Source organism: Crocodylus siamensis, chromosome 1, assembly GCF_052110815.1.
Source record: "Crocodylus siamensis isolate JL-2025a chromosome 1, ASM5211081v1, whole genome shotgun sequence".
Taxonomy (NCBI): Eukaryota; Metazoa; Chordata; order Crocodylia; family Crocodylidae; genus Crocodylus; species Crocodylus siamensis.
In genome coordinates this window covers 322,570,686-322,588,649 of record NC_143395.1, presented here as the reverse complement: position 1 = coordinate 322,588,649, position 17,964 = coordinate 322,570,686, and the positions used below count along the sequence as shown (strand labels likewise).

Sequence of the window (17,964 nt, the reverse complement as noted above, 5' to 3'; positions counted from 1 at the left end):
CTTTTCTGTGTTTGCGCGCCCCAAATGTCTTTCTTGTGTGGGACCCAAGGGCCCAATGACTCATGCTTCCTCAGGTGGCAGTGGTCAGGGCACAGCTCAATGGGGTCTCCTCTGCTGGAGTGCCTCTCCAACCCTCTCCTGCACCACTGGGCTCCTCCCACCCCATGCCCCACTCTGAGCACTGAGTACTCAGCTCCTCTCAGCTGCTGCACCACCACTGCTGGCTTCTAGGTGTTAGGCCTCACGCTGCAGCACTACTATTTCCCCATGCCCTGGCTTCAGCACCAAGGACTCTTTTAGCAGAGGGTTGGCCCTTCAGCCTCCATCCTTCTGTCCTCATGCTGGGTGGCCAACCCAAACAGCCTCTGCTGCTCCCTGGCTCCCAAGGCTTGTGCCTGTGCACTGCCCGGTGCACCATGGGACCTGGCTGCTTGCTGGGAGATGGGGCCTGAGCCACCTCACTGTGGCCCCCAAGGCCCTTGCCCCCTTTGCTGCTCCATGCACCATGTGGCCCACTGGCCCTGCCAGGGTTGCAGGCTCGAGCTGCCCTTGCAGCTCCCAAAGCCTGGGCTCCATGCACTGAACCATGCACCGTGATGGGCCCAAGCGGTCTCACACCGCTCCCAGGGTCAGGTCTCCCTGCACTGTCCCTGGGTGCTATCAACAGCCTGAGCAGTCTTGCACCACTCCCAAGGCTGCTCCTCCAGTGGCAGCTTCAGGAGCCTTGGGCCTACTGCCCACTGGGGCAGAGGTCCCCAGTTTTCCTTGACTCCATTCTTCTTGAGTCCCTCACCACATCTGCCCCTCTTGCTGGGCACACAGCTCCTTTTATATACTCCAGAGCTCTGCCCCTGAAGTCTTCCAGACCTGACAGTGTTGTAGTCTTCAATCAGGTCTGGGGGGAGCTCTTCTCCCCCTCCCCTCAGGAAAGTGGTGTGACTTTATTTCTCTTGCTGCCTCCTGATTGGTGGATGGCCTCCGCCAACCAGAACAGCAGGGTCTCAAGCCTGGGACTCAACCCAAGCTCTGAGGTGAGACTGCTACATATATATATAAAATCTGCAGAATGATTATGGAGACATGTTGTAAAATTACAGGTAAAATTTCTACTTGTTTCTCTAGAGAGTAGCCAAAGTTTCACTCAACACTGTAGAGTATAAACTAAACTTTCTTAGTTAGGCTCCTTCAAAAGAGCTGAAGAGAAATGACTTGCATACAAAAGCTTGTCTAACTCTGTCCCAATTATGCAGTTCATCCAATAAAATATATCATCTGAAGAAATCTTTGTCTTAGGGTCCTAGGACACTTAGGCCCTTCTGAAAAATGTACCCTCTCAGTTTATACTGCAACGTATTTAAAATATATACCTGAAGATCTTGCTTGAGGGTAAGTTCTATAAAAATAGAGACTGTGTCAATTTGCCTGCTAAGTTAGAATTTAATCACGTGATCTTCAGTGTCTGTCTGCCCAAGCAGACCATAGCAATATCATCCTTGTATTTCTTTTCTTTAACATAGAGATGTTGGTTTTATTACACTGTTTGGAGATGGCATAATTATTCATTCAATACACAATACCATACTATGTTGCATCCTATTAAGCAAAGTGATGAGAGTAGTTTTCAGTTCATATGATCAGAGGATCAGAGGAAAAGTAGAGCACTACTGATCATCCCTGACTAAACCAGTCTTGTCTAACCTACTCTTAAAAATATTCCTGTCTGAAGATTCCACAACCTCATTAGGTAGCCTTTTCCAATGCTGGCCCACCCTTATAGTAACAAAGTCCCTTCTAATCTCCAACCTAAATTTCCTCTGATGTAGTGTGAGGCCACTGTCCTAGTCCTCTTCTGTATGGCCTCAAAATATTGTCTATTTCCATCCTTTTTATAACTACCCTCAGTTTTTTTCAGTATGAGCTATATAAACCTCATTCCTTCTTCACATGGGCTTATGCTAATTTTTGTATGTTCTGCACTTTAATTAAAACTACTCATAAGTATATTGATTAATTCCTTTTCCATTGCAAAAAGTAATTTCTTCAAAATCAAAGTAATTCATGAAATCATGTCAACTGTTGCCAACATTTCACTGAGAAAAACTGAAAAAAAGATCCTATTGTTGAACTTTTCCCTGTCAACATATTTATAAACAAATTGCTTCTATTTCATGCTGTATAATGATATTTCATTTATTTTTGTTGTTGCTGTTATTCAAAAAGCTGAAACAGATTTTTTTTTACTCACAGTGAAAAAATTATCAGGGCAAGTTAAAATATTTTTTCTCAAAAATCTTAGGAAACAAAAATAGAACAAGAACTTGTTTCTATTCCAATTGAATATTTTGTTTACCACAACAAGAAATGTTTCATTTCAATTTCTCCAAAGTTTTAAACATTATATATATGGTCCCTGAATTGATTCGGCAGAGATTCGGCCTGATTCGGTGGCTGAATCTCCAAATCTGAATAAAATCAGAGTACCGTTCAATCTCTCTGAATCAAATATGAACCCTCCAAATCAATTCAGAGAGATTTGGAAAGCTTTGGCAATTTGGACATAGATACAGCTTTAAATGTTTTTTCTACATACCTCTAGGTAGCAGGCCACTCATGAGTGCTGCAATAGTGGGGCACATGGAGCATCCCACAGAAGCGCACAGGGCTCCCCAGCGTGCTCAGCAGAAGACCTGGAAGTGGACCAGAAGCACTTCTGACCCCTTCCAGGTCTGCCAGGCAGCACGCTGCCCCCCGCCCCCCATTTCCCCTTGGCTTGGCAACTGGTGCCTCCTTGGTCTGGGGGGACACCTGGGGTCCCACTGGGACTGATCACTGAGCCTGGGGGTTGTGGGGGGGTCCCCAGAGAATCCCCTGGTGGAAGTACTTCCAGTCCACTTCCAGGTTTGCCAGTAAGCATGTGGAGGGCCCCACCCCCCACTCCTGAGGGATGCTCCATCTGTCCCAGCATTGCAGCATTCACAAGCCATGCTGGTACCTCAAGGTATGAAGAAAAAACTTTTAAAGTTGTGTCTATGTCCGAATTGCTGATTCTCTGAATCAGCATCGAATCTTCAAATTCAAATTTGGCCGCATTGAATCAGGGACAGTGAACTGAATCAATGAATTGAATCACTGTCCCTGATTCAGGCCAAATCCAAATCAAATAGGGCCTGCTTCACACACCCCTAATATGTATATTATATAATTATACATAATTATATATGTGTGTGTGTGTACATATTTATACACACTTATATAAACACATACAATTTTATAATTGTGTGTATGTGTATGTGTATACACACGCACACACACGCACACACGTCGCAGAAAAGAAGTTAGGAGGAGAAAGATCCACCCATGTTTTGCATTAACTGGTTCTCAGGGACTTGAGGAGTATGGAATAGAATTATGCTTAAGTACCTAAATCCACCTGGTTGCCTAATAGAATTGAATTCCATGTAAAGTCTTTTTAAACCAAAATATGTATTTTTTTTATGTTGAAATAAAATTCTTGAAATCCAAAACCCTTTTCAAAATAGAAGTTATCTCATCTGGGGAGCTCTAGTCTTTCTTCTAGCTGTAATATTAGTTTAGACATATTGACAGTTTGATGCTTTTATGAAAACTATCTTCCTTTCTAACGAATTATTTGGTTTAACAAACATGCTATATTTTGTATAAAGTCTTACTTGCTCCACTGATTGTTTTCATTATCATACAAATGGGAGAATCCCACTGGAGGCAATTCAATAAAAGTACATCAGTAATAAATCATATAAAATACTATGTATTAAAATTACTAGTCAAACATTCTGTACGATTTTTCCTGGATAGGTAGGGTATAATGAGCCAGATTCATTCCTCAGTAGATATATCCCAGACCACAAAGAAAGAATATTGTCCCTCCATCTTCCTATATGCAGAATCTGAGTTGAAGTAAATCATATTTCTGAACCGAAATCTTCAGTACCAAATTCATCCTATTAATATCTAGTTTCATGATCAGTAGTTGCAGTATGCCTGTGGGATATCTAAATAACAGCCTCCAGTATGTTTGTTGTGGTACTGGAAGCCTGAATATGATTCAGATCCAATGCCTTTAGGAATAGACCCAACTGGTCAAGACTGCAAAGGCAAGAATTATGCTTGACTTCTGCACAGTTCTACAGAAAAGGAAAGGCTCTGACTTTGGGTTAAGTGTAATCTGTCTCATGGGTGTGTTTAATACCCTGTTCTTTCCATTGTTCACAGTTAAGTGGCCTCTCAAATTCAGTGCAGCATCTTTTTTTTCTGTATTCTTAATTCAAGTCATGACCTCATGATGGTAATGCCTGTGCAGCCACAAAAGACCCTATTCTTCAAGGGGACTCTCGTTTTTAAAAAGGCAGCATTTCCTAACAGTTAGCCTCATACATGAGTGTCTGTTATGTCCACATATTCAGAATACAGTATCTTAGTAACTCTCCTGTAACTGCTTACTGGTGACAAATACATGACCATTTTTGAGTTATTATTTGCTGTTCCACTTGAGTCTGGCAGTGGTATGGCACAGGAGAAAAGTTCTTTTCTCTCAGTACAACATGAAATGTCTTCTTCCTGTGGTAGTGAGGTTGAGGTGACAATGCTAAATAATAAATGCAAAGGATGGTGGATAGGTTCATATCAGATATAAATGGAGCTGCATTGAATTCCATAAAATAAATTTTAAGGGAAAACTCAACTGATTAGCTTAAGGTATAATAAATACTCAGCTGGTGATGTTAAGTGCAAAAGCACTGACAAAAAAGTGAATTCTCTTGGTTTCCTTCCTTTAGCTTCCTAACTTCATGTGTGAGAGAGATTCCAGAGATTGCTTTTACTGATGTGAAATTCTGTTGGTCCATTTTCCAATAAGCACAAAATCCGGAATCTAAAACTTTAAAATTGGTTATGGCTCAGGCTTGAACAAATAATGAACACAGGATTAGTAAACTGTGATATCCTCTCAAAGAAAGGCTGTATAAATAAACCAACCGTTGGCATAGTGTGTCAGAAATTGTAGCTTGCAAAAAGCAGCAGTCAGCAGGGTGCTTGAAAAACACTGCTAGTAGAGTTCCAGGGCCAAATGGCAGCACAGTGCTCCAGAATAACATTAAATTATTGACACTGCTAACATATTTTGTGACTAACTCAAGTTGTAGTACTATTTAAATGGGAGTTCTATGTATTGGATAGTTTGCAGGACCAGTCCCAAAAAGGTCTTAAAGAATTTTTTAGAAGGTAAAGAAAAATATAAGAAACGTACTTGTGTCTATGGTATCTGACCACTGTATTATTGTAAGAACTTAAGTAGAATAAAATATGGTATTACTTAGCTATCCCTGTGTAGTGTCATTCATATTATGTTAATGGAATTACATTTAATACACAAGATTTGGGAGGTTAGTTAATGGGAGTTTTGTAAGTAATAAGAATGGTGTATTTAAATAATAATGGAATAAGGGATAGAAGAGTTGTCATTAAAACTCTCTGTAATGCATATTTAATATTTAACAGTTAAACTTACAGATTTTAAGTCATTTTGCCTCCATGGGGAATCAAACATACTGCCTATTTTTCTTTATTTTTAAATGAAGCTATTTCCAATTCAAATAGTTGAATTCTACTTCTAAAAATGCAGTGCTAACAAATTTACTTGAACGTATTTTGCTGAAGGTAACAGTTTAATGCAGGCGACAGGCATGCCATTGGCACCTTATTAATTTTTTTTCACATGTATTTCTTTATTTTCTTGGCAGAATTTTTCCGAGAGCTTCTGGAGAACGCAGAAAGATCCTTAAATGATATGTTTGTACGGACATATGGGATGTTGTACATGCAGAATTCCGAAGTGTTCCAGGATCTCTTTACAGAACTGAAACGATACTATACAGGAGGCAATGTCAACTTGGAGGAGATGCTGAATGACTTCTGGGCTCGGTTATTGGAGCGGATGTTCCAGCTCATAAACCCTCAGTACCATTTCACTGAGGACTACCTTGAGTGTGTGAGCAAATATACAGACCAGCTGAAGCCATTTGGAGACGTACCCAGGAAACTAAAGGTTCAAGTGACTAGAGCTTTCATTGCTGCACGGACCTTTGTTCAGGGGTTGACCGTAGGCAGAGAGGTCGCAAACAGAGTATCAAAGGTAAGCAAAAATGAGGCTTTTCGTTTTGGATTTGTTTGTAGTTGTTCTACTGGACAATATGCTCAGCTGTTGCTGTTGTTTGGTTGATTGGTTGGGCTTGTATTTGTGTACTTCATCTGTGCCTTGATTACTCCTAAGTAAATTTTTTTGGTGGAGGTAACTGTCATCTTTTTCCTTCTTTGGAGTATATTACGATGGTGGTACTCCTGGAAGAAGTTGCCCGTTGTTTTATTGCTATTGACCATATAGTGTCAATATCTATCAGTGCCGTAGAATGGTAGCAGTTATCATTAGTAGTACAAAAGCCAGTATGTCTGCAATATGTGACAATTCTGATCAGGCATTTAAGCAGGACAGACATATGTAATGCAGCTCTTTGTTAGGGCAGTGCAACCCTCTGGGAATTGAGAGAGTGACAGTCTTCATCAGGACTGCAAGTGGGTGACAGATTTTTGGTGGAACATTGGCATCTTCTGTAATATTCTGTCAAGGTAGACTGGTTATATTCCGACAAGGAAACAGTCCATCAATGATGTCTACGGAGTTTGATCTATCCCAGAGGATAGTTTGAATGTCATGTATTTATATTAATTATTTATTTATGCACATATTTATGATCATAGCTTCTGAGGGACTTGCATAAAATCACATAATGAAAGATATACACAAAAATAAAATTTCTTGCTTAGTCAGATAACCCCTACGCTTGTAGTCAGGTGCCAGAGATTGGCTTGAATAGATGTTTTTACATGGTACTTGGAATAGAACTAAAACAACTTATTTAATTATAGTTGCAACCTAGCTGAAGGAGTCAGTTGTTCGTTGGCCTGGTCAGTTTGTAGTGTTTCTCAATCCTAACTATATTCTGTATTTGGGCCTAACCTGGCCTTCGGTACATGGGAAGAACATAGTTGAGCACTCTTTTATTGTACAGCTAGCTGCTTGCCATGAGGCCATGAGTCAACAGAGGTAATTGGAAACTGTCAGCAAGTGCCCAAAATTGCAGTTGCAAATTGTTATACGTGCCATTTAGGTGCATAAAGGGAAATGGGATTTAGCTCTTAGTGTTGCCACAACTTCTAGGTGGTTGCTTTCCAGCGTGAAATTCTTAAACACCCATGCTAAAGAAAGGGAAGAGCTTTTTAGACTGAAAAGCAATGTTGACAGAAAATCAAATAGCTACAAACTGGCTATGGATAAATTTAGATTGAAAGTTTGAAGAAGATTTATAACTATTCAAAGAGTGAAGCTTTTTGAAATAGTGATCTAAGCAGAGTGGTGGGGGGGAAAGGTAGTTGCAGTTTTAGGAATGAGAAGTAACAACACTCTAGGCTCCTAGGGAGCTTAATCAGCAAAAAATTATTTGTCTATGCCTTCTCAGAGGCTAGGTGTGAGGGAAGAGTCATAGATTATGCATCTGTAGATGCAAACTACACGCAGATGTAACAACTGTATCAACATCCACCGGTACCAATATATGCCCTTGCAGTGTTATATCTCCATGCTGCTGTCACAATTCAATCATATAGCAAAACCATTGCAACTTTAACACTGTTTAGGGCTAAAGTTACAGCAATTTAGTTCACTTGCATCACTAAGGAGTATGTAAATGTAAACATTTCAATGTAGGTGATTCTGGTAGCTTTCCGGTAGCTTTCCCTCTCCTCTTAAAGTGGCTAAAAATTATGTTGTTTACATATAACCAGGGATCCTGGTTTTCTCTGATTTAAAAAAAAAATCCCCAATTTTTGGATTTTAAAAAGTAACCCAAAATCTGTATTTTTCCTATGATTAAGAGATAACACCACTAATATATAGATATAGAAATGTATGTATTAGTGGTGCTTTATTTTAATCATAGAAAACTATGGATTTTCTCTATCTCTATCTTGTGGTGTTTCATTTTAATCATGAAAAAATGCTGACTTTTGGGTTACTTTTTTAAATTCAATATTTTTGGGGGGGGGGAGGGTTATCAGAGAAAACCAGGGCCCCTGTTTATAACCTTAGGTGTACATATAGACAGTTAAAAAGCCAGAGGTGTAATCAATTCAATCTCCACAGCTTTCTCCAATCTGCATAGATTGGACCATTAATAACAGAATACATGTTCATTCATCAGTTGACCAAGGCAGGAAGTGCTTTGCATATAAAAGAACTGTGTCAATTGAGGCTTTTGAAATCTTGCAGCACAGGATCAACACAATGTGATAACTAGTCAAGAATACTGCCGTAACAGGTGGCCAAAATGGTGACTGTCCTACACTGAATGAGTGCCTCATTTATTCACTCAATCCCAGCAGATGCACTTTGACTAATTGTTGACTGCAAATCTCCTTCAAGGCATGATGTATCTTGTAAATTCCTAGTCATACCTCCTGTGCTTCACCGGACTCAGTGATGCTCTTGGCTCTATTGTAACATTTGCTTAAGCTCTCTTGTTGACAATCTCCATACAAGGTTTTCAGGTTGAGGTAATCTGAAACAAAAGAGAGTTGATGTAGCAATTTTGCAGACCTTTGGGGGGGTCTAATGAATGAAACTGTAAATTTGCACCAGCCATCTTGAAATCCAATATGGTAACTATTAGGGATCCTGTTTTTCTCTGATTTAAAAAAAAAAATCCCCAATTTTTGGTTTCAGGAAGTAACCCCAAATCCACATTTTTCCATGATTAAAATGAAACACCACTAAGATATAAATATATGTGTAGCAGTATTTCATTTAAATGATGAAAAATGTGGATTTGGGATTAGGTTTTTTAACTGAAAATTGGGGATTTTTTTAAATCGGAGAAAACCAGGATCCCTAGTATACACACGACTTACCCAGATTGGCAATGTGACTTTTCTGACACTGGTAGACCACCTCTATCTGAACACACTGTTGCTGCTTGTGACAATGAGTAGCCTACACCTTTACCATTTTTTTTTTACCCTACCATTTGTATTCCAGGATAGCATTCAGCTACCTAAACTATGAGTCCCTCATTTTAATTTCTGTAATTCCCTGCCTCACTACTTGCTTTTGTTTCACATCAAATGAAGCAGAGTGTTGCAGACAACAATATCCTTTACTCAAGAACCTTGACAGTATATGGTCCATGATCATTTCATTAGAGATTTTATCATAATGCATACACACAAAGGACTGAATTGGTGACTCTTATTCTTGCATATTCTAAGTCATGTACTTGACTTTACAACTTTTGTTGTATGTGAAATAGATATAAAAAGTACATTTCTTTATGCATTAACGTTGTTGGTTGTAGCCATGTTGGTCTAAGGACATAGGCATACAAGGTTCTTTGGGTAGATATGATATCTTTTACTAGACCAACTAAATAGTTGGAAAAATTGTTCTTTGCAAACTTTCAGACATAGACAACCATTTTCTGTATGTGTGCACCCATGGTAATATTTAACAAAGTGTTGTATACTTACATACAAAAGCACATATATGCATACAAATGTGTATACGTGCATTTTATATTATATATATTATGTCTCTATATATGAGCAAATGAAAAATAATAGGAAAGTACTTTAGAAATATACATATATTTGAAATGGAAGTTCTGGACATACTTTCCTATTATTTTTCTGTCTCTGGGCAACATGAGATTTTCCCCCTCTAATAAAGTTATTTGACTTCAGGACAACAGTGATGATAATTAAATAAGAATAATGAAATAAAGTGCTTGAATAAATCTGTATATTGCAGAGTGCAGTGCCTTTCCATTTCTAGACATTTTTGTTCTGTTCTTTTTAAAGTCCATTCTAACATGAAATTAAAACAGATTATAAATAATTAATATTAAAGAATAATTGTGTGCTCTTTAGGCATATTTCAAAATGTCAGTGAACCATATTAAATGATGAAAGAAATTAATATTTTTCATAAACATAGGTTGTGCTCCTAAAATGGCTGAGTATAGTATTAAAATGTGGTTTGATGCATTCAGACACATAAAAGAAAAGAGTGAGAGGGTTATCATTTTGTTTATCCATGCAATTATGACTATCTTTTGCATTGTGCAAGCTAGTGGGACAGATGTAGAAAAAAATCTGATGACCCACAAACTGCAAAATTAATATTAATCCCTAGGGAAACTGTGGTCTTTTTATCTTTTGATTTTTCTGGTGGTATCAGAATTACATGTTTTTATGTTGGTGTAGCAACTGTAGAACATAGGAAGTGTTTCTCTTTGTATATTGCTCAGAACTTCCAACAACCATTCCTCAAAGTTAGCACATATCTTTGCCACTAAAAAGAAAAGACAGATAAATATATGTTTGTTGTTATTTTGAAAGTTATCTGCATTTGGGCATGGATTTCATTTTCACTATATTGTAACATCACAAGATGCAGTGATAGAAAAGTCACGTCTGTTTAACCCGAAAGAAATGAGAAAAGAAAGTGATGGGATACCTTTATAAAAATGTTTCTCCATTGTTTACATAGGCTGAGAAAAGGCAGAGTTTTGAGGCAGTATCAAATGAAGGACTGATTTTATTTATTTATTTTCTTTCCTTTTGAGTGTTCTTTTTTAATAGGAGATCCTCTATCCCAGTGGTTTTAAAACCTCCTAAAGTCAATGAATCCTTTCATATCACTTCTTCTGGCATGGAACCCCTATCCCTATCATAAAGACTGAAGTGGTGCCAGGTAATCAGGCCTCCCAGTGGCTCTGCTATTAGCCCAGTATCTTTACCATACTACTGATGACCTATCACAGAACTGTATGGTTTCATGGAACATAGGTTGAAAACCACTGCTCCAGTGGTGATGCGTAAAGGGTGCACATCCACCCCCTGAGAGTGCTGGTGCACCCTCTGACAGGCTGCACTCCCCACTTAGGTGATGAGTAGGGAGGGTGCAGGTGGGAGTGCTGGTGCTCCCCCTGAGAGTGCCAGCCAGGGAGTGTGAGTGCCAAATGAAGCGCTGAAGCCACTTCCAGAAGTGCCACCGCTTCTGGGAGCATCACCATCGCTTCCCGGTCAGTGAGATTGGCCACAAGGGGACCCAGTCAACAAGATCTGTCCCCCCCACCCTCTGGTCAGAAAGATCGGCTTCATGGGGACCCCTTCCCCTTGTCACTGACTGGTTGCTGAGTGGGCACGTGACCCCCCTGACTAAAGTGGCAACAGTTACCCATGCACCACTCTATCCTTCTAGGTGCCATGGGCTGCTAGTGTACAACAAGGTTCTCCATCTCAAACATGATACAAAATAAAGTATTATTAAAGAAATTAGTAGCAACTTTTTTTCTCAGGGTCTTAATCTCACTTTCTCAGGTCCTTTTAGCCCCATCAGCAAAAGGGAACTGGTAGACACGTTTACATGTGCCCCTACAGCACCATTGTTACTGTGCTGTCATGTAGTAATTCCTTTTGGAAGTACTAAATGACGGCGCAGTAACAGCCCGTACTGTGCTGTGCTAGCTGTGCAAGTTTATTTTTAGCTGCTATGTCACTGTAGCAAACACTATGCTGAGGGAGTACATTGCTACAGTGACATAGTTGTGGCATCACGGTTTGTGCCTGCCAATGCTACATCTGATAGCATGAGTCACAGGGCATGTCTACACGTGACACTATGTCACCGTAGCAATGCACTACGGCAACATAGCATCATGTGTAGACACCCCCAGTGGGTCATGCTGTCAGGCTCTGGTGGTATGCTTTATCTGATGCCACAGGGATACTTTTCTAAGAGGGTCTCTTCCAGAAAAGCATTGTCTTATTCCCTACAAATTTGAGGAAAAGTTAGTGATCCTCTGAAAGGGCTCATTCTACCTTTTTTCATTTAAACTTCTGCTTTTAAATGTAAACTCCCCAAATAGCTAGCTTTTAGACTTAGAGGTGCCCTACACATGACAATAGTTTATTTTTTATGTTTACAGACAATGAAATTATTTGTTTTGTGACTATTTAATATATTTCTCCTATAACTCAGTTTAATTCTACATGTAATACCTTGTGAAATCTTGTAATGAGAGGTGCCTGCTAGTGTTAGAAAGAGGGAGAAAATCGATTTCTGACCAAAGTATTCCCATTTTCATTTATTTTGATTTATATCTTTGAATTTTTTGTTTAATTCTGCACGGTTGCATCCTTCTAAAGGATGCAGTTTTTAGTTTACGAAAATATGCAGCAACTCTTACTCTAGCTGACTTTTTCAAAGATTGATGGCTATTTTGTATTATAATTGTTTTTAAATTACCATGTTGAAAAGGTATTAGAGTAAGTGCTGCTTAATAATAATAGTTCCTGGTTGTTTTCACTACTTCTTCTTCTCATGTGCTATCTGAGATTGCTGATGACAGGTATTTAGCTGACTTTGCAGATTCGTTAGAATCTGACAGGTCTGCGTTGTGAGTGCTTCTGCTATGGCTGTTACAGCAGTTGTTTTTACTGAAAATGATATTTCTACTGACTTCATTAGAACCCAGATCAGATATAAAGTTCCATTTGTATGAATTCTGTTCCTGCAGAAGTTTGTAATCTGCTGTTTTAGGCATTGAGAATATTTTTTTTCATAAGAACAGAAGAAATATATTTACTCATCAATTCAGCACTTTGGAAATAATTGTTTTGGTTGCTTTTATTTTATAAGAACTATATGGAAAAGTTTGATTTACTAGAAAAGGCAGGCTTTAATTGCCAACATAATGGGCCTTCTGTTTTGTTACAAATATCCCAGTATTCTGTTTTCAACAAATGCAAATGTCAACACATTTTTGTTTTTGTTTTCCCTCTCCTTTGGGAAATGGAAAAATATAGCTCCTGGATAAGTTCCAGATGAAAACAAGATATTAAAAGGTTGAACTTGTAAGGTTTCTGCACTGTGGCCTGTGTAACTAGGGCAGCCTCAACTCAACCCACTAAGCAAAGCCAGGTGAGTCCCTGATTGCTTCTGAGGCTGCATTTAAGGAGCTCCTACAACACCTAAACCCTGCTGTGAAAGTATGGGCTTCAGTCCTTGAGTAGTTCCTGGCTCTGTGACTTCCCTGGTTCCTGCCCTGGCACACCTCATCATGTACCCAGCCCCTTGGACAACAGACTCCAATTTGATCTCAGCTTGCTTCTTGACTCCTGATTCCAATAAAACCCCCTGTCTCAGTGTTTGAATTTTGCTTTGACCATGGCTGGCTTCCTGAACCCTGATCCTGGTTACTCCCTTAGTTTGGTGCTCAGTTGATGACATCTGGCTTCTGATGGCTTGTAACTTGGACCTACCCTCTGCTGCTCCAAACCATGGTTTTCCACTGCAACCTCCAGTTCTCATCCAGTTTATTCCTAATCATGTTGTAAACAATGGCATGTATGTCACTATCCTTCCAGTTTTCTTATTTTATGGGTAAATAATGATGAACTATTTGCACCTTCTTTTGACAAAATATTCTCCAGTATCCTAATGTTCTTTTTTTGGTGAAAAAAGTTGAGAACTAAAAAAGAGCCCAAGCAGATTTTAAGCATAATTTTTGGACAAGTCCTTTTGATTTCTCAAGAGCTCTTATATCTCTTCATTTCTTGGAAAGTATTTTGGTCAATGGAACGGAATGAAAATTCCATAAATTGGTTTAACCCAAAGGAGTTAAGCCTGATACTACATACAATCAGATTTATCTTAAACCAGTTTCAGCCATTTTGAAATCCATTTATGTGCCCTGAACTTCTGTTCTGTTACAGGTTTTAACCAGTTCCTGATCACTTAAATTGTTTATGTGTAACTTCTGTCCCTAGGGCAGGAGATTGGGGACCTTGGGGAAGCTGCTTCCTGGGTGCTCTATGGTATTGCTGAAATTGAGGCAGAGGCTCCATGCAGCAGGGATCCTGGATTTCTGCTCTCACTGAAACTCACACAGTGGCTTCCCCTGGAGTGTCTGGTCTCACTGAAATTGAGCCTCCTGGCAGTGAGACCATGAAGCCAGAAGAAGCAGGCTTTTCCAGCTCATGGCACTCAGAGCAGTTTCTCTCAGCAGGAAGGTGGGGGCAGGGAAGATGACTACAGTTTTGGAGGGTGGGAATGGGTAGAGAAGCTGGGAGCTGTGCATCTTGGGATGCTGAAGAACTGAAAGTAAAGCATTTTTCCTCTCCTGACCATTCAAACAATACCCTGGAATGGCATGGGTTAAATATTTCCTAGAAAAATCTCCTTTTGAGTGGCTTATCGTTAAAATGTTTAGAGGGCACTTATGACAGTTAAGCACCATTTAATGGGTGAATATTGTCATTTTCAGTTCCTTTATGTTGCTTTTAAGGTAACCTGTGACAAAGCCCTTAAATAGCCATACCTAGTTTTACTGTGTAAGTTTTTTTTGATTCATTGGCGTCACTCCTGATTTATACTGGGATACACATAAGAAGAATCAGGCCCACTCAGTGCATTTTATATAGCCTTGTGGTTTGTCTCTGCATAACATTGGTTTCACCCACCTCGCACCCAATTTAGAATTTATACCAGTAGCTAAATCACTCCTGAGATTAGCCCAGAGGGGGACCCTTATGAGCACTCAGGAATATGATTATAGATGTAAACATGAGAGGAGTATAATTCAGCAACTAGCATTCCACCCCACCTCCCCCAGTAATACATTTAAATAATAAATTAGCATCTAATATAAAAATGGTTATTTGAAAACTTTTCCAAGCACCTGAGGTCAATTATAGCTCTTCATTATTTTTAAACTGATTAAAATCATTTTTCTCCTGCACATTATTAAATTATATTGATAGCAGGTTTCTTACTAAGAACATGGTGATGTATGGGGAGAGTGAGCAAATGTAGTAATACAATTATAAGGTTAAGCCCAGGATTAGTGGTGAAAAATAGTCTCCAGTAATTGTCAGTGATTACTTCTACTTACAGAGTGCCAGGCCACTGCCCTTTATATATTGAATCAATATTTGCGTGAACCCTGCTTTTCATGGTTTATAAATAAACATTTGCCGGTTTGTGAGAGCTATAAATAAAGGTCAATAGTGAATGTCACATTGATTCAGAACATAATTATTGGGGGGATGGGGAGCACAAATATGACATACTGTTAAGTCAGGTAATTAGGACCCAAAACAAATAGTGCTTTAATTCTGGAAAATGTGATTTGCCATGAGTGATAGATAAAGTACTACATATGTTGTATATTTTAGCAGCCTTGGCTGAAAGAAGTGGAAGGAAAAAACAATAGCAAATAGGACTGGCATGAGATTTCCACTAGACCTTAATGCATTGTTCTAATTTTTAATTTGGGATCTTTTGTCCATGTAATAACAGCTTGTATGTGCTTGTGTGTATTTTGTTTAGCATTTTTTACTTCATAGTCATTGCTGTTTTTCCTCCCAAGCACTGAGACAATACCTTTACATAAATATCCCTGTAACAGTACTTTTGTGTTATTCAAATACTGAAAAAGGGCAAGAACTTATCCAACTACAGCACTTGCTATCAATCAGAATTCATAGAGATTTAGGGGACCATTAGATCAGTTAGTCTGAACTCAGTATATTGCAGGCCCTTAAAGCCCCTGCTCCACATTATATAGATTACACATTTAACTGGTTACTCATGCAATAGCTGTAGACCAACTACAAGTGCAAAGTAATTATTACACAATTAACTAGGTAATTGCATAATACATTTAGACCAGCCACATGTGCAAAGTAATTATTTCACCATTACAATTACTATCCAGCTATTAAAAGAGCCAACCAGCTACAAAGTTAGTGCTTGAAAATGTTTAACAGCCCTAGCTGGTTTCAATCCAGCTTTAATTTAAATGTGTAGCAGGGCTCTAAATGTCATGCATGTATCCCTGTATGCAACTGAACAACTCATGTTTGATTTGTGTTTGACAAAAATCACAGCTTGTATTTGATTTCAAGCATATCTGATAGAAAAGGGAGGCCTCAACCTCTTGGTAGAGGCATCAAGACATGGAGAATTCTCCCCCTTCCCTTGGAGTTCACTATATGATCACTTGTTATCCTGATCATTTAATTTAACCTTGCTGTTATAGCTATATTTCTAATTTGGTGAGGAGTTCTGTGCCCCTTTTTGGGTATTAGACTTCAAGAGAAAAGAAACAAAATTATTAGAAGTCTAGAAAAAATGAGATTGGTGGAATAGAGAGGTTTTTTTTTTAGTTTATGAAAGGAATGACTGAAGCAGGATTTGATAGCAGCCTTCAAATACTACAAGGGTTATTATACAGGGGATGCCTGTGTTCTTTCTGTCTAAAGAGGACAAGATAAAAAGTAATAAGCTTAAATTGTGACAAAGGAGATTTAGATAAGGCATTAGGAACAACTTTCTGACTGTGAGGATAGTTAATCGTTGGAACAAATGCCAAGATTGTAACATTTGCATCGATGGAAATTTTTAAATAGTCAGGCAAATATTTTGTCACATGATTTAGATGGATTTGATCTTTTCTTAAGTAGCATGTTGCAGGGGCATAACTAAGAAGATCTGCATGTTGCGGATTGGCAATGAGGGGGGCGGCAACTGCACCTGTAACTGGGCTGCTGGTGCTGGTGTCTGGGCCATCATCATGGCAGCTGGTCTTCCTTCACTTCCCTCAAGTTGATATTGGGGCTGATGCCCTGGTCTACCCACCATAGTTACACTATTCGCAGGTTGGATTAGGTGATGGTCTCCCTGCTTCTTTTCATTTCCATTATATGTTCCATATCTCTAAACTTGTGTTTTCAAGAATATTAATGAAATAAACAGGCAAGGTTCTTTGGGTAGCTGTGATATCCTTTATTAGACCAACTAAATAGTTGGAGAAAAGTCTTTGTATGCTTTCAGGCACAAGCACCCTTCCTCAGGCATACTTTTACTATCTTTTCTTCATAGGGCCGCAAGGTACAGGCCATCAAGTCCTTTCCCCTGCTATCACAGCCAACCATGTGGTATAATCCGTTTAATAAAAGTACAGAATTCTATCTTAAACTTTCCACCAGAATTTATTTAGTTTATACCATTTGTTCTTAAGCCAACAGTGTTGTTCAGCTTAAATACCTCATTTCTTTTGCTGGTGCTTAATCTCTGATGAATGTGTACTCTCATGTTTTGTTTTGCTGACTAAAAAGCCAAGCTCTCTTAGTATCTATTGGTCACATTTTTATTTGTGTTTTTTATTTTTACTATATAATTAATTTCTCCTAAGGTTTTTCACACATATCTCTTTTTACTAAATGCCGGTTTTTTTGCAAGGTAACTTAACTCTGAACTCAAATGTAAATTGTTGTAAAAGATTGGAAATTAAATATATATGTAAATAATTTTAAAAATAAGGTATTTTACCTGAAAGCCTGATCTTTGAAAGACTATAAATTAGCTATTTTTTTGCTTCCACTTACTCCACAAATGGCTGCAAGTCTGATTTTTCAGAAGAAAGCACTTTCAGCATTTATATATAACTAATTCTTCTCTGTTTCTGTACAATTTCAGTGGATATTCTCATCTCAGTGTAAATCTGGAGTAGATCCATTGAAGTCAGTTTACACAACATAACAGGGTTCAGCATCTATATTATTTGAGTCCTGGAATCTTGAATCATCATACCTGAGAAGTCTTTGCTTTATAAGTAAGCAAATAAAGGTTCTTCAGCTTCTGAGCCTGATTATTTCTGTACTGCCTTTTGACATTACTCTTTCTGTTTCTTTTTTCACCCTCATGACACAATAAATTCTGCATATCCTCATTATGTAAAACATGTCTAACTATATATATAAAATGAAAACAAAAAATTAGGCAGATCATGAAGGATTACAAAAATAATCACT

The 17,964-nt window shown here is 38.6% G+C and overlaps 1 protein-coding gene across 2 annotated transcripts in view; it reads left to right on the top strand.

The window, feature by feature from the left end:
- GPC6 (glypican 6) overlaps nt 1–17,964 on the top strand; it is a 1,293,633-nt gene that overhangs the window by 719,349 nt on the left and 556,320 nt on the right. For both annotated transcript variants that reach the window (XM_090023608.1, XM_090023618.1), the window contains exon 3: nt 5,778–6,169. In XM_090023608.1, coding sequence (XP_089879734.1) covers nt 5,778–6,169 — 392 coding nt within the window. The remainder of the gene's footprint in view (nt 1–5,777; nt 6,170–17,964) is intronic.